The following is a 26,988-nucleotide window of genomic DNA, read 5'->3' as shown; positions in this document are numbered from 1 at the left end:
TTTTCGCTTCCTGGAGCATCTCGTGGCCGCCTTGCCTGTGCCAAGCACCCCGGCAACCGGGATACCACGTTTTACCACTACCGCAAATCAAAGGGTAGTACCTTTAACCGGAAAACTCTGCGGCTGGTTTCTTCCCTGGCAGTGCAACGACCTTCATCTTTCCTCTACGTCGAGACCTTCTCTTCTTCTGGACGACGCTGCAACTTGCACTCGCTGCCAGGAACAACTGCCCCCGCTGGAGGATCCTTTCCACATAAGGTACCGTGTCCCGCCTGGCTTCCCTTGCAACCGAATGTACGGCGTAGATTTAGCCCCCGGCTTTCGAACCTGGGTTAGCCTGGGACACCCTAGCTAAACTTTTCTGAGCCTAACTAAAACCTATCTGAGCTTCCTGCAAGACTTTTTAAGCCTGTTGTCATTGTGTGATCTTGGGTGCATTTGTGCTCTGCTCTCACCAAGAGTGGGCCCGGCCTATGGACTTTGGCTCACAAGTAACTTTTGACTTTCCTGCCTTGCTTAAGAGTTCCTTAAGTATTAGTGTGGTGTATTTTCCTACATTCTGCCTTTTTCCCTCCCTTTTTCATGAACTTATTGGAGTGCCATCTATAGTTAAGAGCTCACCTCTGTCTGGAAATAAGTGGTGTTAACTAAGACTTGTCTAATAAGGAGTAAGGGATGTATATATAATAATAGTTACTGTGTTGAGAGTGATTTACAATAATAGTGCTGGAGTGTTTCAAACAGTGTTTTTAAATAAATAATTATATACCTTGAAACCAAAGCTCTGATCAGTGTTTGCTTGTGCTATTATATCTGAGTGCCTATTGTGTATACTTTGCATACTGCCTAACTCTTCTTGAGGGAAGTCTGACTGCTCAGCCACATCTACCAGGTAAATCTGGGTGGTACAGACTGCTACCAAGTGGGTTTACTGCTAACACCTGTAGTCCTAAATCTTTTGCAGTGTTCCCAAAGGGAACTGCACAGGTTTCTGCCTAACAGTCCCGTGCCAAGATTTTGTTTGTGTTTAGCTTCTCTTGGTTCGTTGGAGTGGTTGGGGCCCGAGTCTGAGGGCTCTTGCCTGCAATGATCGTGGTCTCTTCTTCAGTCCCCCTGCCACCCTTGCGATGTCTGTACCGCTTTTATCAGCTTGGTTGCAACCTCTAATTTGGCACTGGTGCAGTTTCCCTGCCTTTTCTGTCCCTTTCAGCAGAGATGTCCTCTTATCTCGGCCCATTTGGGCTAGTTCCTGTGTCCTGGGTTGGACATATCATACACAGGAGTACTTCTCCTGGTTAGCTTAATCCACAGTTCTGCTGGAGGTCTCCCTTCCGGGGTCGATTTCCTCCCTCCTTGAGGGCCTAGGCATTTGTTGGCCCCTGATGCTAATCCTCCGCTCCTCTTGTGGGAGGGGATGTTTTGGGGGTGATGACTTGGGGTGTGGGTCTCCGCGTCCCCTCTATAGAGGGAATAGGGCCCTTTCTGTGCTTTTGCTGCTGTCCCCAGCTTCTCTGACGGGGCGCTTGGATTGGGCGGGGGTGGCGTCTTTCCGGTTTCGCTATTGCGCTGCTTTCCTCTCCCTCTGGTTCTCGCCTCCCAGTCCTGCCCCTTTTGGAGTGGCCCGTATTTCTCTGGGCTGCTCCGGCCTTGGGTGGTCATCTGCTACGCTTCTATATTGCTGGGTCCACCATTGCCCTCCCTGCTGTCCGCTGCTGCCTCCGATGCTCTGTCGTAAAGGTGCTGTACCCTACAGAGGAGTTACTGTACGTGTGGGCTGGTTTTGGGCTGCACCGGGGGCTCGCTGTTCACTCGTGATGGCGGTACCTCACCCTTATGTAGTGTTACGCTCAGATTATCCGCAACCCTTGGCATTGCACTCCAGGTCTGCCGCGGTACCTGCTTGGTTAGACCCTTGCTCCAACTATGTGCTGCTTGATGCCTGGGGAGGGGTTCAACACATTTTATGGAGGCTTTCTCTGCATGTGGGGATGGAGAGCACCTCTTCAAGGTGTTCTCACTCTGGTGGCCATCTTGGAATCGCAGATCTTTATTTTGAACATTATTTGTGGGGTTGCTGACATCCCTACACTTTATGTATGTTTAGGTGTGAGGGCAAGCATAGGTTTTGTACACAGACAGATTTTTAAGTTGAAATCAAGGACATAGGCAATCATTAGTTTCTTTAGGTAGGGAAATCCCGCCTTAGGATATAGGGCAAGTTAGGCCTTCTGCCCTCCTGACATTTAAGTTAATAAAAGTATTTTGTTTGAGCTTTGAATCAGTTGTCTGTGTCTTGCTTCATGACGCCTTCACATTTCCTCCATATCTCTCTAAAGGCACGTGTTTAACTTTTGCAGCACAAAGCACCCTATGTGCATTGTTGCTGGGAACCCTTCGGGTTCTCCTTTGAGATTATTTCGCTAGCCTTAACAACTACTGTTCTTAAGGATAGAGGGATACTTTGCATCCTTCCTAAAACTTTATCCTATGAGAGATTAGCACATACCACCTTATGTGGAGTGCTAAGGGGATGCCTAGTATCCCCCATCTCTCTGCTCCTGTGACTTTCTAGTCAAAGTGACAACCCTACAGTTATGGCTGGTGGCAGTGGATGTGTTCTACCAACTATTGTGCTATTTCTTTTACCGCAGACTGTATTCACAGCCTCAGTTGTGCACAATAGGGTCACCTATGTTCTAACATGACTCCTTTTTTTGCCATTTCTCATGTTGTCCTTTGTTAGCCCTTCTTCTACCATTCTGGCAGGGGGAGGTCTGCCTGTGTGTTTTGCCTTTGGCGGGAACCCATGGGCATCCCCGCCTAGGCTCCAGTGTGTCTAGGCAGGCAGAAAGTTGGGGAGGAGGTATTCACTCCCCTGCCCTTTGCCAGAGTGCCTGAATGGAACCAGTTCCAACTGGTGGGGCTGACTGTCCATTTCTGTAAAATGCTGAGAGTTTGCAGAGGAGTGTGTGGGAAAACTGAATAAAGGTGAGGTTCCTTAAGGGGTCCGCAGATACTGGGAACCGGTGGGCCTAGCCACACTAGGAGACATATGGCAGAAGGGGGAGGCACTGGAATCCCAGAGGCTGCAGGAGGAGACAGGGGTGCATAGGGGCCAATATATTACTTATACCAGGCTTATGAAACGGGTGAGGGAGAGGTGGTCTGGGACGGTACTAGCGGAAGAACCTGATGCCACCCTGGAAATGATGTATGATGTCTCGGAGAGTGGGCACAAAATATCTTGGATATATGAGCTCCTGAGGGCGAAGGCAGGGAAGGAGCTGCTCCAACTGAGGCTTGACTGGGAGGAGAAGGAGGGTGAACCCATGACAGAGGGACAGTGGGATAGAGTCCAAAGGTACCATAAGAAGGTGTCCCGGAACGCGAGACTCCAGCAGATCCAGCTGTATGTCACCCACAGAGCTTATCTGACCCCCGGCAGAATAGCCAGGTTTGGAGGCTCGGCTGTACAGAAATGCCCCAGGTGCGGGGAGGTGGAGGCAGGGCTGTTGCACATGTTCTGGGCTCGCCCAGAGGTGCAGATATTCTGGGAAGAAATAAAGACGAGAATGGCCAGTGGGGGAGTGGTGCTTGACGTGAGGTCTGCCTGGACATGCATGCTTGGGAGTTTTCCCAGGCCACGTAATTCAAAACATATCAGCAAGATGAAGGACCTGGCCTAGATCCTGGCCAAGCGCAGAATTGCAATGTGCTGGAAAGTGGCCCATAGGCCTAGGGTGGAGAGTTGGTGGGCAGACCTCTTGAAATGGGCAGAAGCAGAAACTGCGGTATGGTATGAAGCAGTGACTAGGGGGGGAGAGGAGGAAGTGGGCCCCTTGATAGCCTGGAGGCAACTGGTGGCCTCGATGGCAAACCCCCAGCAGGTCACTCATGAAACGGAAGACTCGGATGAGTTAACAAACATCGAGATACCTGAAAATACTCATGCAGATGGCACAGATAAGACGGCTCGTGTTTGTGGGGAGGGAGGGGGGAGGACGGAGGATAACATTGAATAATGTGATGCCTGAAACTGATTATGAACGTCCTAAATGGTTGTAATGTTTGGTGTGTTGTTTGTTAAAATAATAAAAATTGTTTTAAAAAAAAAAGGTGAGGTTCCTTTGGTGAAAGGCAGGTCGACCACTGGAAGCTGAAGTAATCGAACAAGATGATCACCAGAGACGCCTGCAGACACTTTGCAACACTGTGAAGTGACTACCGCTGTCCTGACCCCGTTTTACTGTGCGAAAGAGGAACTCCAAAGAGGACTCCTCCTTCCCTTTGACTGGTGGGCACAACTAGACCCTAGACAAACTCTAATATGAGCCATCTCCCGAGGTCCTGTGACATTCCAAAGCTGCAGAAGCCCAGTACCAGGATACCTCGGACCCAATTGAAGTGCATCGTCTTTGAAAGGCTGAATCCGACCAAGTCTTTGCTGAGCTCCAATTGAACCTCCAGATACTCAATCCCACTCATCCAAGTCTCCTCAGCAGAGTGCTGTACTCCAGGAATCAAAGAAGATTGACCGGGCGATTTGTGTCCTTTGTTGGTGCTGCAGAAAGGGCACCAAAAACTGCAGAGTGACCAGAGAAGTTGCTGATCTCTGTGCCAGGGACATTCCCTTGAGACTGCTGCTGAGAGATCCCGTCCATTGTCCCACCTTTTGTCATCAGACCCTGGAATCTAGAGATCAGGTCGAGCGCTACCACATCGAGGAGAATCCAGCCACGAAAATGTCTTCAAACCAAAGGTACTGTGGGGAAAAAAAGGTATTGCTTAAAAAAACTATATATCCGAAAAAACTCGCTTCACAGCGTTGGAGTGTACGTAGTGGTGTCCACGGCAACCCCCTCTTACCTCTGACCCAAGCTGCTGCTTGTGTCCCTTTATTGAGTTCTTTAACAAGGTCTCCAACGTTGGTTGCATCTTCGAGAATAGAGACTAGAAAGTATACTCAGAAAGATTTGTATTCTGCTGCTTCACAAGACTTTGAGCCTCTCCAAACTGCTTTGTGTAGCCAGGGTTGCGTTTTGAACTTTAAAAGCATTTCTGTGCAAAGACACTGCCTCTATAACCTTAAGCCCTGCTAGAGTTATGTTAGGGGAGTTTTCCTAAAGTCCTACTGCTAGTAAGACTTTAGGAACCTATCAATGTTGTTTCGATCTCCAACTCTTAGTATCATTCTGTACTAATTCAGGACCTTGGTAGAGTGGCAGAGCAGTCAGCTTATCTTAAGAGGAAGATGTGAGCTGTAGGTAAGTACACTGAACCTTAATCAAACATGCACACCAAAGAAATTATTACGCCTATAATTTATATACAATTATATATTGGTTATATATGCACACCAGAACCACTTTAAATACTTTAGACGTTTACACTAGGACACTTCAGAATACTTGAGAATACACTTCAAAGGACACTTTCGCTTGTGTTTGTTCGTAGTTACATTTGTAGCAGTGTTAGAAAGGGCAAAGACCATGTTATCGTATTATCGGTTATTACGCCCACCTGCGGTTTCGAACAGTTCATACGGTAATACATTTACTCTGCAAACACATATAGTAAAGTCCCTGTAAGGGAGCAAAATGATTAGTTGGTGTAACATTAGCCTGGTTCAAGATTCTAGAGAGGGTTTCTTCACACAGCAAGTCTTTTAAGTCCAAAAATAGAACCCTAGCTAAAGGCAGTTCGGAGAGGTCTCAAAGTCTTGACAAGCAGCAGAATACGAAGAGTTCTGGAGGATTTCTTGCAGTCTCTATTGTTATAGAAGCAACAAGTTAACAAGTAACAAGGGAGAAATGTAAAAGGACTCGATGAAGGGACACAAGCAGCAGCTTGAGTCGGAGGTAAAATGGGGTGACCCTGGAGACCTCTAGGTGCACTCCAACGCTCTGGAGCGACTTCTTGTAATCAGGTAAGCAATACCTTTCCCCCTCACAGTACCTTAGGTTAGTGAAAAGGTTTGTGCTGGATGCTCTGCGATGTTGCAGCTCTGGACCCAACCTCCAGATTCCTTGGTCTGATGACTGAAGGCAGGACAATGGACAGGCTTGTTGAGCAGCAGTCTCGAGGGAGGACATGCGGCACGCCTTTCAGCAACTTCTTGGTTTACTCTGCGGTTTTGGCATCTTTTCTGCAGCACCAAAAAACACAGATCGTCCGGTCAATCCTCTTTGCTTCCTGCAGTCCTGCACTCTGGTGAAGGGGTCTGGGCGAGTTGGATTAGATCTCTGGATTGTCATTACGGGTCCAGCAAAGATTTGGATGGAGTCGGCCTTTCCACGACGATGACCTCAAAATGGGCAGCAGGTCTCCTGGTATTAGGGTTCTGCATTTCTGGAAACTCCTAGAACCTCGAGAGATGGCTCAATTAAGTTAGTCTTCGGACTGGTTGTTCCCACCAGCCAAAGGGAAGGAGTCGTTGCCTTCGGAGCTCCTCTGTCACATAGAAAACGGGATGAGGACAGCAGTGGTCGATTCAGTGTTGCAAAGGATCTGCAGGCATCTCTGGTCGTCTTCTTCGGTTACTTCAGTTTACAGTGGTCGACTTGCTTTTCACTCCAGAAATCTCACCTTTTATACAGTTCCAGCACGCACTCCTCTGCAATCTCTCTCAGCATTTTACAGAAAGGGGCGTTTGACTGACCAATCAGGACAGCCAGACGCCCTGTGGGAGCTGGTCCTATTCAGGCACTCTCGCAGACAAAGGACATGGGGGTGGAAGATTCCTCCCCCACTGCTGCCTACCCGGACACTCTGGAGCCTAGGCACGGATACCCAAGGGTTCCCACCAAAGGCAAAACTCGGACACTGACCCGCCCCACCCCACCCCAGAATGGTAGAAGAAGGGCTAACAAAGAACAACCACTCTACAGTAATGGTGAAAAAAGAAGGGAGGCCCCACGTTGGTACTTGGTGCCCCTATTGTGCACTACCGAGACTATGGACATAGCCTGCGGTATAATAATTACACAATAGTTGGTAAATGTGAACTGCCATCAGCCATAACTAGGAGATTATCTATGTGTCTAAAAAGTCACAGGAGCAGAGAGAACGAGGATACTATGTATCCCTTTCGCACTCCACTGAAGATGGTGCGTGCCAATCTCTCAGATTATAGAGTTTTTGGACTAGTTGTTAAGGCTAGTGAAATAATCTCAAAGGAGAACCCAAAGGGTTCCCAGCAACAATGCACATAGAGAGCTGTGTGCTGCAGTGGTAAACACAGATGCCTTTAAGAGCTATGGAGCAGACAGACTCCATAGTACAGGGAGAATACAAAGAATAGAATTCTAAAAAACAGAGCTCACAAGAATTAATGAGTGGAAAAAGGCTCCACTCATTTAGGATTGAAAGAAAAAGGTCCAGAAGTCCAGCAAAACGTGCTGGGGATCTCGCTAGGAGAGGGGATGAAGCATACAAATTATAAATCTCCCTAACAAGTTACACTAACCAACTGTTTTCCTTCCTAAAAGTCATTATCTTATGTGGTTTTGCTAACTAAATACAGTTACTGTGTTACTTTGTGTGTGTGAGCGCTCGTTATTACCGATAATACGGTAGAACGATCATTAGTGTCAAAAACGGAAAGAATTGTAACCGCGAGCAACTACAAACTAAGCAGTGACCTTTGAAAATTATTCTATAGTATATCTGTGTGTGTATATATAATGAATCTATATTTTAATATACATGTATTAAGTGTTTTGTTGAATGACTAACTGGGTTCAGTGTACTTATCTACCTACAGCTCATGTCTTCCTCTTATGTTAAGCCTGACTGCTCTGCCACTCTATCAAGGTTCCATGAGTAGTAGAGACTGACACTAAAAGTTGGGGGATCTACAAACCATTGGGATAGTTTTATGAAGTCTTACTTCACAGTGGACTTAAGGAAAAGTCCCCTAACACACGTCCACTGCCACCAACCATTCAGGTATGCTTGTCACTGTAACAGAAATGTTACAGTAGCAATGAGAAAGGGGATACTATGTAACCCCTTAGCACTCCACATAAGGTGGTGTCTGCTGATCTCACAGAAAAAAAGGTAAGAAGGATAAAAAGTATCCCCTATCCTTGGGAACAGTAGTTCACACAAGGAAAATAAAAGAGAATAAAAGGGAAATCCCTAAAGGCTCCCAGCAACACTGTACAAAAGGTGCTGTGTGCTGCAAAGGTGAATCATAGATGTCGTAGGAAATATGGAGGAAAGCATGACTTGAAATAAAGTAAAAACATAATGAACAAGGATTCCATAGTTAAAGGAAACATGTTCTCCAGATACAGGAGAACAGACAAAAAGATGCAGGAGTCCAGCAAAGAGTGTTGAGGGTCTCACAAGTAGAGGGGATTTGCTGTACATATGAAAAATCTCCCTAACAAACACAATTGCTAGTTTGGTTGTCTCTTGCATTTCCCATGCTTATTAATAATATTTATTTTGGTTAAAAAATATTTCAACATTACCAAATTACAAGAGAATAGAAAAACAAACTTTGTTAAAAACGCTTACAATTAAGTACAAAACATTTAATTTCACACCTAATACACAATGTATAAAACCTTTAAAATGTGTTTGTCACTTAATTCTCACCTATCTATTTTCAACATTATTTTCCTTAGGGACATATAAAATTGAGCAAACACAAGGCCAATTTCTCCAAAAAAGTGTACCGATGCTATGTTCAAAGAAATTTGCTCAGCATTAAATATTTTTGCCCACATTTCTTTTGGCGAGGGCACTCTGAATTCTTTGAAAAATGTGTAAAAACTACCTTTTCTTAGCTGTTACAAGGCAGCACAAGCGATGAAGAGATGTTCAAGGTTTTCAATAGAGGATGACTCATTACTAAATCGACAATGACACAACATTTCATTATTCTTTAATCTCGAAGCAATTACTGTTTTTGTGAGCCATAAATCAAATCTAATTTGAAGCAAATCACTATGATAATTGGGATCAGAGAAATCAAGCAGATATTTTGGGACCTGTTTCAATGCTTTCGGACCAAATTTGCCAACTTTCATAATTCTATATTTTTGACAACAGTCCCACAGCCTGATCCACTCGGATTGATATTTACTTTTAGCACGGTCACGATTTTCTATCAGAAGGCCTTCTTGAATATCTGCTTTCACCATAATTCTGACACAATGATTTTTTGAAACTTTGAAGAAATTATCATGATTGGTCAATACAGCAGAAGCAATCAAGGGAATTAATGTTGATTTAAAGTCTTGCTGCATTAAACATTTCCAATACAACACCACTGTTTGCCATTCTACTATTATTTGAAGTGAGGTTAACATCAGTTCAAACCGAATAACTTGAATTAGAATACCCTTTGAGATACCCAAAATGGTCTCCCAATATATGCCCTACAAGTAATCCCACTTAGGTTGATTGATAGGCAGTTTTGATTGATCGCCATACGTGACTACAGGAACCACTTTTTTGTAGATAAAAGGTTAACGTTGTTTTGCTGGAGAATTACCCATACTGATTTTTTATTATTTTTGCCTGTGATGTTAAATTGACCATTTTATGTTTAATTTCTTTTTTATATGGGATATCCCTGTTGTTCTCATTGATCTTAACGCCTAAATAACAAATCTTTTATTATTCCCAAACACTCACCGGCAATGTGCATTTACATTTCCGTATTTGTATTGTTTTACTATGCGAAAGAACAAAAAAATCCAATTTAGCACTGTTTATTGTCAGTAGGTTCTTTACAGCATAAGCTTGTAATGCATTGAGTTTCCTTTGCTGACCAGTTGGTGTTTGGTCAATTATAACTATCGTCTGCGTAAAGCAGGTATAAGATTCTTGTTTCGCCTATTTTTGGTGCAAAGGAGCATGGTGCATTCAAAGCAATGTTTATGTCATGCACATAAAAATTAAAATGTTGAGGCCAGTGTGCAGCCCTGTTTTAGGCCATGAAAGTTTGGAATTACCTCAGTCAACAGCCCTTCTTTATTCAGCTTTACTCGCACTGAAGTGTCACTGTGTAGGTGTTCAATCAAATATAGGAGGTCGGCAGGACAATTAGTATTTTTTTGTTTCCCCCACAGCAAATTTCTGGAGATTGAGTCAAATGCCTGCTTAAAATCGATAAACGCCAAATATATATTTTGTTTCTGGCTCACAGCTTGATGTTTAAGAGCAGTTAGCGTTATTAGATTTACAGCAGTCCCCAGACCGGCTATAAAGCCGGATTGAAAGATATCTAGTTTTAGACTAACGCTTAGCCATTTTGTCGGCTTCGCCAACAACAAACGGGCAAAGATTTTGCCTGGAATATCAAGGAGAGCAATAGGATGATAGTTGACCAGATCGTTCCTATTGCTGTTCTTGAATAGCGGGATAATGACTGAGGTTCTCCACGACTCTGGAATGTTCCCCGTTATTATTATTTTTTGGAAGATCAGGAACAATATGTTAGCCGACTCCTGTGGGTTGGCCTTCAGCATCACATTTGCTAACCCGTCCGGCTCAGGAGCCCTATACAAACTTAATTTATTAATATCATGATGGTCTTGCTTGTCAAAAGTGAATGTCCTGAAATCAGTGGGCTCAATTTCCACTGTTTGACTGTTCTCACCAGGTATTGCAAATAATGCTGTATAATGTCCTATCCATGTTGCAGCACTAATAGTATTCAGAGCCATGAATTAGGGAGCCTCACGAGGGATCATTTTCAAAAGTCTCCAAATTTGTGAACTAGATTTGGAAGCAATTGCTGCCATCATCTGTTCACCAGTTTATGATTCATATTGAAAGGTTTAGTGTGTTTAATCCACCGTACAAGGCGTCTATTTTCAGTTTTCAAATCCTGGACATGGAGATCAAATAGATGGTTTTGAATTATCTGCACTGGAAAACCCGTCTTCTGGACCTGATGAAATAACTGACCCATATAAACAGAATAAAACCAAACACACCAAGAAGTGTGGTTCTCTAGGTATAAATAAATCCATAATTAGCTCCATTCTCTGAAAAACACCATCCCAAAATAATTGTATCTTTACACCTAACCACAACATATGGAGCGTGGTGCCCACCTCTCTTTTACAATTCCAACAAACGTCCACATTACACAGCTTGCACAATCTATTCTTCCATGGAGACCAGTATAGAAAATCGTTAATCCTTTCTTGTGTATACCTCAAGTCTAAGTCCACTTTGTATTTAACTGAACCTGTACATATGCGGTTCCATTCAATATCTGACAACGAGCAACTCTGATCAAAATCCCCTCTACCGCATTGTGAAGTTAGCTGAGATGCAGAAGGTGCAACCAATTTATACAAAGTAGATGCAGACAAAGGCATGGTCTTGGAAAGAAGCAAAATTGCAGGTAGAGCATGCATTGTAGTATTCAATGGCGAAAATAGTACATCAAAAATATCCTGCAAAGCATTATAGCGACAAATCTCAGTTGCTTTCAGCTTATATTTAAAGCGCAGGAAATCAAAATCAACCATAATCTGACTGTCATGTGCCTGTCCAATTCTCCGGATACCCAATCTTTGCCATGAAGTCCATGACAAAACATTCTTATTCTGTTTCACAGCCTGGTCCTTCCATAGACTAGAATCTGCACACAATAAATATTTCTCATCCCGAATCTCATTACATTTACACCATTCCTTCACAACATGTGTTATAAAAGGCAGAGTTGTATCAACCGGTAACCTTTTATCCATGAACAGAAGAGTATCCAGAGTGGTGCACGAAATGGATTCTTTATCAATTTTAATCCAACCTGCGCAATTAATGTGATCAGTCGCCCACCAGTGGTGCAATGCGCGTAGCGTAAATGCAGTGTGGTAACGTTTTATGTCAGGATAGCCAAACCCATCTAGATGCACTGGTTTATGAAGGACATCTTTTGGGATTCGTGCCCGGTTTCCTTTCCCCCCACACAACTTATTCATAGACTTATTAATACTTAATAGGTTATTTGAAAGCGGCAGGGGAAACATGCTAAAGACATATAAACATTTCGGAAGAAGGGACGTCTTCACTACATTAACTTTACACCATAGGGTCAATTTTAACTTCTCCAATTTACAGCAGAGCCTATCTATTTAAAGACTCAATATCCCTATTTATATGAATACCCAAATATTTAAGACCCGAATCAGCCCACATCTCCCGACCCACATGAAACAACCCCCTATGACATGAAATGGTAATTGGATGAATCAGAGTCTTTGCAACATTAACTTTATAATTGGAGAATTTACCAAATTCCTGTAATGTCAATAGAAACTCTGGATATGATCGCTCTGGGTTTGAAATTAGGACCAAGAGGTCATCTGCATATAACAGAACTTTTGATACACAGTCCCCAAATGGAATACCCATTATATCTGGATTGGTTCTAAGCATAATGGCGAGAGGCTCAATAATAAATCAAACAATATCGGGGACAGAGGGCAACCCTGCCTAGTTCCTTTCAGAATCCGAAAACACTCTGAACGACTGCCATTAACAGCTATGGCCGCCTTTGCACCTCCATATAAGGCTCTAAAAAGTCTAAGAAAAAGTGGTCCACAATTTATTTTAAGCAAAACCTGACGTAAAAAAAAACAGCTTACCCCATCAAAAGCCTTTTCCGCATCTATACTGATTGCCGCATATGCCTCCGCCGAGTGTCTCTTTAGGTATATGACAACAAGCAATTCATGAAAGTTATCACTACTATTCCTTCCACTTCCAAAACCTGTCTGATTCTTATGAACTAGCTTCGGAAGCAGGCCATTTAATCTTCTGGCGAATATTTTTCGCCAGGAGATTCACATCCACATTCAAAAGCGAAATAGGCCGGTAGTTTTCACATAGCAAAGGATTTTTACCTGGTTTGGGTATAACCGTTATTAATGCAGTCTGCATTGATTCAGCAACCGCCTCATTATCTAAAATCTCTGCATATAATTTTGCAAGAAAAGGTGTCAGGATCTGACTAAAGGTCTTATAAAACTCTATTGGAAAGCCATCAAGGCCAGACATTTACCGTTTGCCGAAGTACTAATTGAGTTTTCAATTTCCTTCTATTGTTATTGGCGCATCTAGACCTAATCTTTCTTGTTCATTTAGGCTTGGCATTTCTAATGTATTAAGAAAAGTGTTAATTTCCAACTCCTAAACTGTTTCATCATCCTTGTATAAAGAGGCGCATAATATTGCCTAAATTCCTTGCAAATTTCTACATTCTTTCTCCTTATCATTCCTCCTTCTTCTACAATAAAAAGTACTTGTCTATTATTTTCTTTCTGCTGTATACGGCTTGCTAACAAGGCCCCGACTTTTCACCCCTTTCCCAGAAAGCATGTCTAAAATAAAATAGTTGCATCTCTGCCTTATGATGGAGTTCACAATCCAAGGCTTGTTTCGTATCGGTCAAGGCCAACATATTCTCCTTACTAGGGCAGTCACAGTAGCGTACCTCACATGCCTTATATACATCGTCTAGATTAACCATAGACTTTTCCCGTTGACGTTTTCGATACGCAGTGTTGCCTTCAATGCATCCCAAATCCTGATGGAGTCCACTGAGTGCAAATTATCCTTCATAAACAGCAATATTTCTGTATCTATGTGCTTGACAAATTCAGAATCCGAAAGCAACGTATATTCAAACGCCACTGCTTCCTAGACCTCAAACCACAAGCAGTCTCGTCCAGTGCCAACAAAATAGCAGCATGATCAGAAATTACAACATCTCCAATTGAAGCATTACAAATGTCTCCACAAAAGCTCCTACTAACAAGGATAAGATCAAAACGCAAAGACGTACCATGTGCCATTGAATGAAAAGTGTATTTTGTGCTTTTTACATTAAGATCTCGCCAAATATCATTTAAATTCCACTTCTCTTATAATCTTAGAAGACCTTTTCTTGCTTTCAACTCGGCATAGGAATTAGCCCGAGTAGTCTTATCCTTTTTCATATTAATTGTGGTATTAAAGTCTCCACCTATAATATCCGTACAACCCATTTGATCTAGTACTTAATCCAGCGTTTAAAAAAAAAAATCCTGATTCACATTGGGCATATACATTTTCAAAATTGTCATGTATCTATTCTCAGTGTGCCGTTTTAGTGCAACATATCTCCCTTCCGGATCTACACATACAGTATCAGTTTATATCTTAAGCCTTTTCTAAAAAGAATAGATACTCCATGGGAATTACTTGCAAAGTAACTCAAACTCTTTTACATTTGGACCATTTAAAATATATCCCACTTGATCTTCTCTCAAATGGGACTCCTGTAAAAACGATGTCTGGCCTTCGCCAACCTATCTATCATTTATGATATTTCCCTCCGCTTAATAGGACTATTCACACCCTTAACATTCCAGCTCATACATTTTATATTTGCAGACATCTCAAATGAAACAAAATCACAGTGCCAGGTAAGCCACACTCATTGGCAATCTCTTTCCACATTGAGTGCATGTTCTTTCAAATTTTCTTCATTCCCACCGTCTCCTACCCGTTTCCTCCCTTCCCCTTTTCTCCTCTCTCCTTTGTTCCATTTTTGCCAAATAGAGACACTTAATGAAGTTGCACCCAAGTATCATCCCAATCAAATCGTAGTCTAGGAAAATAAATAAAATCATAAATGTTTTAACTTGAAACCAAAAGCAGATAGAATGAAAGTGAAGTAATAAACAAAAAAAGAGCATATGCATTGAAATATTCAACATTATAAACAGAATCAAGCTTATATATTTTCTCAGTATGAAACATAACTTGAACTAACATTACGTATACAGCAATGAGACAGCAACTACTCAACAATCAAATATGAATGACAGTCTCAGAGAATCTGACAGACTGAGACCTAATAAACTAATCCTTAATATTTTGCGCAACTATAGATAAAATGAAAGCTTTATAAGATGGCACATCGTATGTTCAATTTGAATAATGTACATTTAGAAGATCCCAGTTCCAAAGCAATGTATCTGTTCATATCCACCCACATACCTACAATTTATACTCCAGCTTGGCATTTTAACCAATCTTACTGTGTCAACTTCCTGGCATTAATTTCTATTTGAATTATATGGTTCATTAATGGCCTTAGCTAACCACGCCCATTCATGTCCTCTGGCCGAATGCTGTGGGGTTTCAAAGTAGACATTTCGGGACAACTGCCCTGTATCGCCCCTACTGATTTTAATTACGCTTGTTATTGCCATCAGTTGCATTCGCTGAGCTTTCTTTTAGACCAATTCAAAACCTACTTCATGTAGGTTTTCTTTTTCATTCCAAATTAGTTCTTTAATGACCAGTGAAGGCACAGTCAAAAAGACTGTATCCATATTCTTATTGTGCGGAAAGAAAATCCTCTGTCATGTGACCTAATCAACTGTAGTTTTGCTAAGGTTTTAAAGGCAGCCATAAGCGTTGTTCTATTGGGGAAAGGGTCCCTCCTATGACGATTAGTCATCGTCAAAATCAGTATACCTGATTGCCTTAGATGAGTTTTGCTTTGTACATTTTCTTTAGATGAATGAGAGGTTTGATTATTCGCTTCAGTATGCTTTTTCTGAGCTTTCTTCACTTGAGCCATACTTTAAAATGCCCTTCTCTCTTGTAGTGTAGCAAACTGATATTTGTCATAATCATTTGTATTTCCAATCTTTAAGTCATGCAAAGCATAAATGCTTTCAGTTGACAAGCCTATGTCTTCAAGCCCTTCCTCCACATCATTTGGCGGAGGATAGGATGAAATAGAGCACGTGGATAAATTCATGAGTGCCTCTTCTTGTGCCTGACTATTCGTGTTATCTACTTTATTAGTTTGTTTGCCTTTAGGTGGAACCTCTATAACACTACCCACCATAGGCTGTTCTTTTGTGATTTTTCGTTTGACTTTCTTTTGATTTGTTGGGGTGGTTAGTTGTTCTATAAATCTCTTTGCATTATTCGATTTATTTTGTTTAGACCCTTGTAGTTTTTTAAAAATATGTTCTTGGACTCTAGCACTTTTTTGTCTTCCTCCCCTTCTGGGCTCGAAATACCTCGAATAAAGGTTCTGAGCATTCTCGGGTTTCACTCTCATTCACATCCCTCACAGGAGACATAGCAACCGAGACTTCATAAACCGATTCTGCAGTTACCGACGGTTCACATTCATTCATTTCGCAAATTGATATAATCTCCATTTCATTTTCATTCGTATTTGCAAATTCCATCATCCACGCCTCTTCAGTTTGCATGCCCACCTCCTTTAGGCTCTCGAGGGAAGACTCTAGTCTTGGCGGATTACTTGCTAACTTTGCCAAATAATTAGGGACTCGAGTTTAGTTTATTTCATCTGCCAACCAATCAATTTTTGCGCAAAGTAATTTGCTCGTTGTGTGCCATGCTTCCAAAGTTCAAGGCAAGTCAGCCCCCACGGCCTTCATGCACATTTAAATTGAGCAAAAAGCACAGCAGTATCCTTTCAGCGCTATGTGCACTGTGAGGCAATCTGCAAAGCAGCCACTTGGGCATCAGCCTTTGCCAACATTACGCGCTGGATTCCAGCTCCAGGACCGATGCACATTCATAAGGAACGTATGTGCTTCAGTTTAGTGCTGTCCTCCCTGGGTAGGAGTAGTGCTTTATACTCTGCCATAAGTATGGGGACGGGACGTAGGAGTAAGGACAAGTTACTCACTGTAGTGACTACTGTACACCTAGTTCTAGTCCTATGTCCCCTTTCCTTTATGCGCCCGCCCTCCATCCTCCTCAAAATGCTCTCGGCAGATCAAGGGACTGAGGGGAAGGAGCGTGATGGGCGGGTTATGGGTATGGTCATATTTAGCGCACTTGCCCTCCCCTGTGCTCACTGAATTCCTAAAGGGGGAGCGTGCTGGGCTTGCTATGGCTCTGATCATATCCCTGCTCCACGGGAACCCCCATAAGTATGGAGGAAAGGGGACCTAGGACTAAAAGTATAGTAGTCACTACAGTGAGTAACCTTTCCTTTTTATAGTAAGCGTGGGACAATATTTGCCTAGTGTGCATTTTAAAGGCCTAATAAATCATTGTTTAGTTTTGTACTTACCTGTCTAACTGGGATTATTGGTGTTGCTCTGTGTGAACTCGTAGCCATAGACCACTCTCCCTCCCCCTGTGCCCCCTCCAACCTCCCAAAGTCCAAGCCCTACCGCTCTGCTACCTACCTTATTTGGGTTTGGCTAGACGTTAGTGTCTTTCCTGTTCACCGTAATAGGCTGGCCTACCTAAATCCACCTCAGGGTAGATTTTGGAAATCCGTCTGAACACGAAGGTCCTGATTTCCCTATAGGACTGCACCATTGTGAAACATGTCTGTGAATCAGGACCTATATGTTCTAACAAAACTGTTAGCTTGTGAACATCTGTCTCATGGTGAATAGATGTTTGTAGTGCAGTGTTCTGTTATTGCTAAGAAACAGATTGTGATCAATTGGAATCTAGTTAATGTAATCTCAATGTTCAGTTTGAAGCTCTGAACAAGCAAAAACCTTTGAAAGGGCCATTATTTATGATTGGCGGACTGCTTACCAAAGGTTGAGGGCATTTTGTCTCGTTTCATACAAATGCACTATTTCTTACCTTGTTTCATGCATCATTTCACTGTCTTGCACTTTGTTTTATTATGATTCGAGTCATTTTTCTTTTAAAATGTACATGGTTTTCTCTGATATCTTCATGTTAATAGCTTAGTGAACAACATTAACGGATCAAAATAGATTAAAGGCATGGTCTAGTAAAAAAAATGTATTTAAAAAATAGATAGGCAACATCAAAAAAAATATTAGCATTCTCTTTTTTAAAACTTCCTATGTAAAATTTTGAGCTATTCAAGCTCAAAATTCGCAAAAGCAAGCACATGGGCGCATCCATTTTGTGAAATAGATGCCCTCCTGTGCTGGCTTTTGCTTTTGCGGCACTAATGAAGGAAAAGCCAGCCAGCTGTAGTAAACAAAAGCTACCGCTGGGTGGCTTTCCCTTCATTAGTGCTGTACGCGGAGGACTGGGACCGGAGACCAGAGCAGGAAAGCTGCAGCTGAATCTCGGTAAGTGCTATTTATTTATTTTTTAAAAATAAGGACTAGCTGCGTTTTTTTTTTCGAAGTTTTCCGGGCTGGAGGAGTCCGGAAAACTTAGAAATAAAACCGCAGCTTTAAAAACGTATTTATGTTTGCGGTCACTTTTGAAGCGACTGCAAACATAAATACAACGTTATTTGGGGCTCTCGGCCACCCCCAGGGGAGCACCGGAGACCCAAAGTGAAAGCCACAGCAGGCAGAAACACAACGCGGTTGTGTTTACGTGCCGCGTAGTGTTTCTGCCTACAGCCGATTTCCCATTTGGGGCTCTCGTGCTCCCCGCGGGGAGGCCGAGAGCCCCAAATGGGAAAGCAGATTCAGGCAGAAACATAACGCGGTTGTGTTGGAAAATGCTGCGGTTTTTCTTTCCGAGTTTCTCAGGCTCCTCTGAGCCGGAGGAGCTATAGAAACTTGGAAAGAAAAACCGCAGCGTTGTCCAACACAATAACGTATTTATGTTTGCGGTCGCTTCAAAAGCGACCGCAAACATAAATACAACGTTTTTAAAGCTGCGGTTTTATTTCTAAGTTTTCCGGGCTCCTCCAGCCCGGAAAACTTAGAAAAAAAAACGCAGCTAGTGCTTATTTTTAAAAAAAAATAAATAGCTTTTACCGAGATTCAGCTGCAGCTTTCCTGCTCTGGTCTCCGGTCCCCGTCCTCCGCATACAGCACTAATGAAGGGAAAGCCACCCAGCGGTAGCTTTTGCTTACTACAGCTGGCTGGCCTTTCCTTCATTAGTGCTGCAAAAGCAAAAGCCAGCACAGGAGGGCATCCATTTCACAAAATGGATGCGCCCATGTGCTTGCTTTTGCGAATTTTGAGCTTGAATAGCTCAAAATTTTACATATGGAGTTTTAAAAAAGAGAATGCTAGTATTTTTTTTTTTTATGTTGCTTATCTGTTTCTTAAATAAAAATTTTTACTAGACCAGGCCTTTAAGGGCCTCATTATGAGCTTATTTACGCTTCCAGCATGCAGTAAATATTGGGTATCTGTAATCCTCCACCTGTTTCCAAGTCATGCGGCCCTTTCTGTAATTTTCCATTTAGGAATCCTATTGGACTCCATAGGTTCCATTATTTACTGCCTGTGGTAATTACTGTATCCGGTAATGCTTTTCTGTGGAGGTAATTACATCCACACAAAAGCAGGCATTTAACAAGAGGTTTGGTAACGAAACTCAGTTTGGCAGTGTGATAAAACACCTATAGTGGTAATTTACCTGTGGTTTTACCAGTACCACCAAACTCTTAATCAGGCACTATGATTATTTTACATTTCTTATTGCATATAGGAAAAGATTTGGCATAAATTCTCAGTTTGAACATGTGATCTTAGAGCTAACTTTCAATAAAATCCCTTCTTCTCTATAGTGCTGTAGCAAGAATACAGTTCCGCCTTCCTGATGGATCCTTCTTCACAAACCAGTTCCCATCGGACTCTCCCCTGGAAGAAGCTTGGCAGTTTGCTGCAGAGGTGCGTTTGGAATGAGATTGTTTAATTAATGTGAGACACCGTTCCTTGTCGTTTCATAGTTTATAATGGAACATAAGATGTTGGACATACTAATCGAAGAGTATGTGACGGCAGTAAGGGCCGGACTTCTTCACCGTTTCCTAGACATTTGGGCCCCATTCTTGGAATATGACAACGCCTTTCCGGCACTAACCTACAAACCCAGAGAAGTCCTGTAAGTCCTCGGCATGGAGAGGGCTTCCTAATTGGAGGAGGGGCCTGGGACAGATCTGGAAGATTGAGTACAGGATGCATGATCTCACCATGATGGGCTCAGGGGGGATTGGTGGTCACATACTGTCTACCATCATTATTTGTTGAAAGGCTTGTCATTTTTCACCTTGCATTGGTTTAAAATAAACATATTTAAATAATGGAACATAAGGAGTGCACTCTGGCGAACAAATAGTACACCTCAGTTTTTTGATACAGCAACTCAAATTGTAAGTTGTATTCAATATATTGATGAAATGGAGAGGTGGCGCAATACATGCTGCAGGCCTTAAAATGTGCACTAGCAAATGAGTGATAATTGCCTCTTGGCAATTAAGAAATGAAGTGCGGTGTGCATGTGGAGAACTGCTCAATGTTTCTACAGCATTGGATCTTTCATAGATTCACATGCTGTGAATATTCCCGGTCGTCAGGCTGGGAATCCTTGGTAACATAGAACAGTTTCAGTCACTTTTGTGCTCTATTATAGTCATTTTGGGCCATATTGCCCACAGCCAAGAACACCACCTCCCTTAACTCCTCCCCTGTCGGCCATCTTCAGATTATTTTACCTCATGTTAGTGTAAGGTGTCCTCAAAAATCATTTCTTCAACATTTATATGAATAAATTTTGATTTTAACATCATTTCCACGAAAAATGAATATTTTTCGACGTCTACTCGACGACTGGCATTGGCAGCGACAGTGCTAGCTCAGTAGACCATTCCCGCCATTGTTAATCTTAGACAAAGCTTTGTCTGCGCAGTTGGGGGCCTACCTCATGGCTGAATCCACGAGGAAGAGCCTGTTCAAGGCCTGTGCCTGCTGTGGACTGAAGAATGTCTACGTTAAGGATCACCGCTACGACTGCCTCTACTGCCTTCAGCCTCACTATGTCATTCAGGACTGTGAAATCTGACAGTCGTTCTCCAACAAGACGCTCAGGGTCGCCATCGTCTCGTGGCTCATGGACGCCGGCGGGTCCTCTGACTCCACGTCGGTATATATCCGTGCCCAGGGGGGTGTCGGCAGGGAAGGAGAGCCAAGGCCTTTTCCATCGACTCAAGGAGGCAACGGCACCTAAGTCCATGTCGAAGTCTGGTGGCCACTCTTCGCCTTCAGCGTCGAAAGCTGGCTCGTCATCGAGATCCAAGCCTCCCTCCAGGTCGCCTACCCCATGTCCGTCGACACAGTCCACCAGCACCCTGTCAATGACCACAACTGCTCCGTCATCGAGACCACGACTACTGTATCATCGAGGATGCCGTTGACGACTGTGATAACCTCATCGACGGCACAGTCAACGGGAAAAGTGGATCTTCCAATAGGATTGTTACCACTGCCATTGTGACTGGCTTCGCTGACACCCAGACCATTAGTGTCTGCATTGACGACTCATCCACGGGCATCATTTCCTAACCTTGGGCTGGCCTTGCTACCGGGTGGCACGATGGTATCAATCAGATGGTGTAGAGAAAGCAGAGGAGGAGGCCATGTCACCGCCAACGCCAGCATGCAGGACTTCGCTTCACAGAAGGCAATCTAGTTCACCACGGGGTGAGGCAAGCCTAATCAGACTACCACTGTTACCTCTTCTGCATTCAGCTCAGGCACAGGACAGTTTGCCTTTAATGCAGCCGGATCCAATGCTGCCCCCACAAAGAAACATGTCACTGAACATTTTATTTACTTTAACAACTCTTGTAGCAACCTTGCAACAAAGGCTGCCTGCACCAGCCCCTGTTCCAGTGTCTCTTAGCCAACCTCACACAGATGTCCCTGGGCCCTCCAAGGAGGTGAATGACATCCCTCGCCCGCCCCCCCATCCCTCAGAAGGGGTGAACACCTGTCAGTACCACAGAGGCTGTCTGATACTGGGACAGACACAGATCCTGGAGGACGTGGTTTCCACACACTTGTCCCACACTGACGAATTTGACGATTTCATCGCAGGTGATGGAGAACCAGATGAGATTCCACTGAGGTACTCCTCCCCTGATGAGGAAGGGGCTTTCCACGCACTCATGTCCAGGGGCGGCCAAGATGTTTGGCCTTGTGCCGGAGGAGCAGAAAAAGGAGAGTGTTGTTTCAGGGCAGAAAGCAGCACAGAAAATCTGTCATGTCCATCCCGCTGTTGGAAGACATCTGAGAGGATGGCCTGGTCACTTTGGTGCATCCCACAACTGCCCTGGCTAAGAAAGACTGGTTCGCAAAGTACAGAGCCCCAGAGAGCGCTGCCACCTGCCTCCGCAGGCAAACCCATGGCAGACTCTGTTGTCTCTGCTGCTGCCAGGAAAAGGTCGGCTAACCCATCGTCATCCTGCTCTGTTCCTCAGGACAAGGAAGACAAATGCCTCAATGCCTTTGGTAAGAATATACATTAACTACCGCAGCCACTACTTTCAAGGCGGCAAATGCAATGGCCATACTTGCACGTTATCATCACCATCTGTCGTACAAGATGGGTCCCCTGCTAGAGTTTCTGCTAGATGACACACAGGAGGCCATGGACATCTTCCAGTTTGGAAATGCAGCAGGCACGGTTGGCTGAAGGCCACATATTTGCTGCTCGATGTCAAGTCAAGGGTCGTTGATATGCCCTTTGATGGATCTGCCCTTTTTAGGAAGAAGGTGGGTGAGGCCTTACAATCCATATAAACTCACTCCTTGGCACGCTGCAGCAAAGGCTCTAGTCCTTTTGTTTGGGAAAGGGCTTTATGGTAGGACTTCACGGGATAACCGCTCCACTTACCAGTCTTCCTCCTCTTACAAGACCCTCTACTAATCAGGGGACCAGTACAGAAAGAAGTCCTATAGAGGTTTGCAGCGGCACCGTGGCTCCTCCTAATTTAGGGGCCAGTCCTCCGGCAAAAATACATGACCAGCTCTAGGCCAGGCCCTCCCACTTCAGCACCTCGATGGGAGGGTGACTGTCAAGCTTTGTCGAAGAATGGGCAAACGTCACAACTGACGAATGGGTGCTTATCCCTTCTCCAGCAGGGCCACTAGCTGGAGTTCTTGGAATATCCACCGGACATTCTTCCTGCACACAAACCAGAAATTACACCTCTTCTTACAGGAAGTATGTGCTCTGCTGCTAAAGGGTGCAGTATAGAAGGTTCTAAAGGACGAACTGGGCACAGGAGTCTACTCCCGCTACTTGCTGGTAAGGAAAAAGTCACTGCACGACAAGGGGGTTGGAGGCCCATATTAGATCTAAGGGTGCTCAACAAGTTCCCAAAGGCACAAACGTTCTGCATAGTCACACTGCAGCAAGTTTTGTCCCAGCTACAACAAAGATTTCTTGGTGTCCCTTAAGGATGCCAATTTTCACATCCCTATTCACCGCTTACACCAGCGCTACCTACGCTTCGGGGTGGCAGGAGTACATTATCAGTTAAAGTCCCTTCCATTCGGTCTGCGGTCTGCTCTGCGGGTGTTTACCAAATGCATTGCGCCAGTGGTGGCGCATCTGCGGCAGTGGGGCATTCACGTCTACCCGTATCTAGACGACTGGCTCGTGAGAGCCCCCTCCTATCCACTGGCACAAACCAACACCACAACCACCATCCAGTGGTGGCTCTTCTGGAAAAGGTGCGCTATCTCAACGGTGCCCAGATAACACCAGTCTGCAACTACAAATTCCTGCTGGGGATGTTGTCATCATGCATCACGTTGATCACCAACTGACGGTTATACATGAGGCCGGTGCAGGAATTCCTGCTGGATCCAAGCCTCGGTCCTGGGACGACCGCATTCCACGAACACTGATTTTCAGGCGGAGCCTTCACAGGTGGTCAGTGAGTGAACATCTGGTGCAAGATGCCCCCTTCGGGTTGCCGGACCCTCAGGCCACCATCATGACGGATGCTTCGCTACAAGGCTGGGGCGTCCACTGTCAGGACCATCACACCAGAGTCCTTTGGGCGGAGGAGGAGAGGAACCAGCACATCAACCTGCTGGAGCAAAGAGTGATTATTTTTTTTTTGGGCCCTGAAGTCTTTCCTCCCCCTCCGGACGGGAAAGGTGGTTCGGATTTACGACAACACAACATCGATGTTTTATGTCCCCAAGCATGGAGAAACTAGGTCCCCACAGCTTTCCAGGCAGGGCCAAGTCCTGTGGCATTGGGCTCTATAGCACAACACGTTTCTCATTCCCCTCTATTTACTGGGGATTCATAACACTGGCGAACTCCCTCAGCAGGGATTTGCGCTTTACATGTTTCAGACGTGGGGCATGCCGGAGATCAACCTTTTTGCCACCTATGACAACAGTCATTGCAAGACCTTTGCCAGCGGGTTCCCCTACCCAGAGAGCTTGGGGGACGCCTTTGCATGGGAAGGGAGGTTGTTATATGCATTACCCGCAATTCATCTGGTGCTTCGAGTCCTACGAAACATTGACGCAACGTGATGTGATTTCTTCGTCTATCAGCTCTTTAGGTGTGAATCCTGATTCGACATCAATCACGATCGTCATTCCTACTGCTTTCTTTGCATTGTGTGATTATTATCCTGATTACACAGAATCCAAATATGATTATCAGCAACAGTGCACCAAGGAACTTCAACATTCATCAGGGGAAATAGTCAGAAATATTTGATTATCGATGTTCACCACATCATCACTGCGTTCCCAATCCAGAGCTCTCTATGGGTGGCTTCTTTGTTTTATAATTAAACAAATACCGCTGTATTTTCGTTAGTATTTTTCAATAGTTCAACACATGCGGTAGAAGGGAGTATCTTCTAGATAGAAAATGAACGCAACGTGTTTCTGCTTTTACGGCGATTGCGTTCGCATTGCCGTCGCATTTACTCAATGTCCAGTGCTCATAGACTCCCCCAAGCATCGGTAATGATCGTACTGCTCGAATGTCAGCAGAAAAGTACTCTGAGTGTGCGATGCTTCAGATCAGCATTAGCATACTCTCCTTGGAAACAGTCCAGAGGCGTCAGGATCCCAATGTGTGTTTGTAAGTAACATAGCCTTCAGTAGTGCACACTCCACTCCTAATATAGAAAAGATATACCATGGATCTCAGTAGACCCAGCTTTCTATAACATAGTATAGGAACTTTGTGATTCTCAACAATGCAAGATTGCAACACTTCAAACAGATAAATTGTGGATCACAACACTTGCATAGAGAAGGAACTGCATCGGATGAAGCAGTGCTAGCATCCCCACACTGAAGAGGTACATTAAGGGCCACACCAGAGCAGTGCAAGCTGCACTCATATATAACTGGAACATATTGTCACAAACAACATCTAGCATGGGCCTCCTCGATACAGCAGTGGGAGAACCACCCACAAAGAACAGGAACACTTATAATTGCCTCAGCAGTTCAAGATCCTCAAAGATGGAACTAATATAGTATTGATAGCAACTAGCCAAAATGCATAGGCTAACTCAAATCAGAAAAGCTTAGCTTAGTAGGAATTCAGTAAACCATGATTAGAAGGAATTCCGTTTTAGACAACCAAATTATTTCAGTACCAATTCCCAGCCATTCTACAGCTGGTTCACTCCCTAAAACTTGTTGCAGAATGAGATGTTAATATAATACGGGGTGATCAGTCACTCAATATGCCTTTCACATTTGGTCTTGTCATTTGATTTCTGTATATATTTACATTTTTAAGACACAAAAACCCAGCCAATTACACAGTAAAGCAAACCTGAATTGTATTGTGTGTTTTGAGGTTAGCTTGCAGAATTCTCTTTTGATGTTTAATGAAAGTCCTCATATCCTGGAACTAGTACTGCCTAGTGGTATGCCAATGTTATGGTACAACATTGCAAAGAGGTATGGTTTCAATGCTAAATTTGACATCTTCTCTCATCGTAAAACTTTGGATGGACAGAATTAATGATTTGTTATTTATATAGCGCTTTTTCCAAAGCGCAGTACATAGAACATATTTACATACAATTATCCCCCAGCTGAAGTTGATACTCATTGACTCAGGAAGGATGAAGGGCTGAGTTTGCCATGCCAGATTTTGTACCTGCGACCTGCAGATCATTCACAGATCGTTGCAGCAAGCACTCACCCTGGTGAGCTATCTTACTGGCTAACATCCATCCGAGGTCGCTAAACTATCGACAGAAGTATAATAATCAGTGTGCTTAGAAGTTGGACAAAGCATGCATAAAGCGCTACATAAAGGTGAATACCTATCTGGATTATTATTACAGAGAACGGTTTTGCTGAGTTTCTATTTCAACCGCAAATGTAACTGTTTCATTTATGTTTGTTTTTGAACAGCACTTGCACTTCTTGGAGAATCAGGTTTTGTATGTTTTAATTGTAGTCTTGAACATTTGAAAGAGGCTATGACCCCTGTGATTGGTGTAATCGCAAACACTCACCCTTGTGTAAGGACTCTGTTGCCACTGACCATTTATAGTAATTTAGCCTACTCACTGGAAGCTAAAGTTGAATAGGTGCAAACTAGACCTTGCATACTTATTGGTGCCCCACACAAGGTTTTGAGGTGGACATATTTTACACTCTGTTTTTATAATGCGAGAATACATTGAATTATAAGAGTAAAAATGATTTGCCTACAAAAAAGTGTAAAATGTATGCAACAGGCAACCAAAACATGACAAAACTGTCAAATCAATAAGGCATATTAAAAGCAAAACAGTTGTTCAGCAAAGATGTCTGGTTTCAAACAATGTATAACATGTGTGGAATGCCTTCTACACAATGTGTATGAACACACCATATATGTACAACTTGATAATAAATGCACACAGCACTGGAATTCTGAAAAGTACTTGCATGCAATACAGGTTTTCTTTCACTGAAAAAAAAGCATACATGGCTACTCAAGGTCTTTCTCAATTTTAACTCAGTTTCCCATCTTATTAATGATCCTAAAATGCTAGGAAAATAAAATGTGCCCAATGCTTCTGTTTGATCCATGAGCATCTAGACACAAAACGCAGCAGAAGCTTAACGGAGAGAAACCAACCCTTATATGATTGTGTGCTATTTTGTTCTGAAATGCTTCAGAGCAAAAACGTATGTTTAAAAGGGTTTTCTCCATGGCTTGCAAATACAGCAATGTAGAAAAAAAATCAAAAGCAGCGTTCTCGTTTCTGTCAAGTAACCTGACCTTTGCAC

At 43.5% G+C, this 26,988-nt stretch overlaps 1 protein-coding gene across 2 annotated transcripts in view; it reads left to right on the top strand.

Moving 5' to 3' along the window:
- The window catches only part of UBXN4 (UBX domain protein 4), a 1,027,720-nt gene that overhangs the window by 663,306 nt on the left and 337,426 nt on the right, over positions 1 to 26,988 (top strand). For both annotated transcript variants that reach the window (XM_069616541.1, XM_069616540.1), the window contains exon 11: positions 19,491 to 19,593. In XM_069616541.1, the coding sequence (XP_069472642.1) occupies positions 19,491 to 19,593 (103 nt within the window). The remainder of the gene's footprint in view (positions 1 to 19,490; positions 19,594 to 26,988) is intronic.

Source organism: Ambystoma mexicanum, chromosome 9, assembly GCF_040938575.1.
Source record: "Ambystoma mexicanum isolate Mex_15411 chromosome 9, UKY_AmexF1_1, whole genome shotgun sequence".
NCBI classification, from domain to species: Eukaryota; Metazoa; Chordata; class Amphibia; order Caudata; family Ambystomatidae; genus Ambystoma; species Ambystoma mexicanum.
Note: the sequence above shows the minus strand (reverse complement) of the source record. Positions and strands in the feature narration are given on the sequence as shown.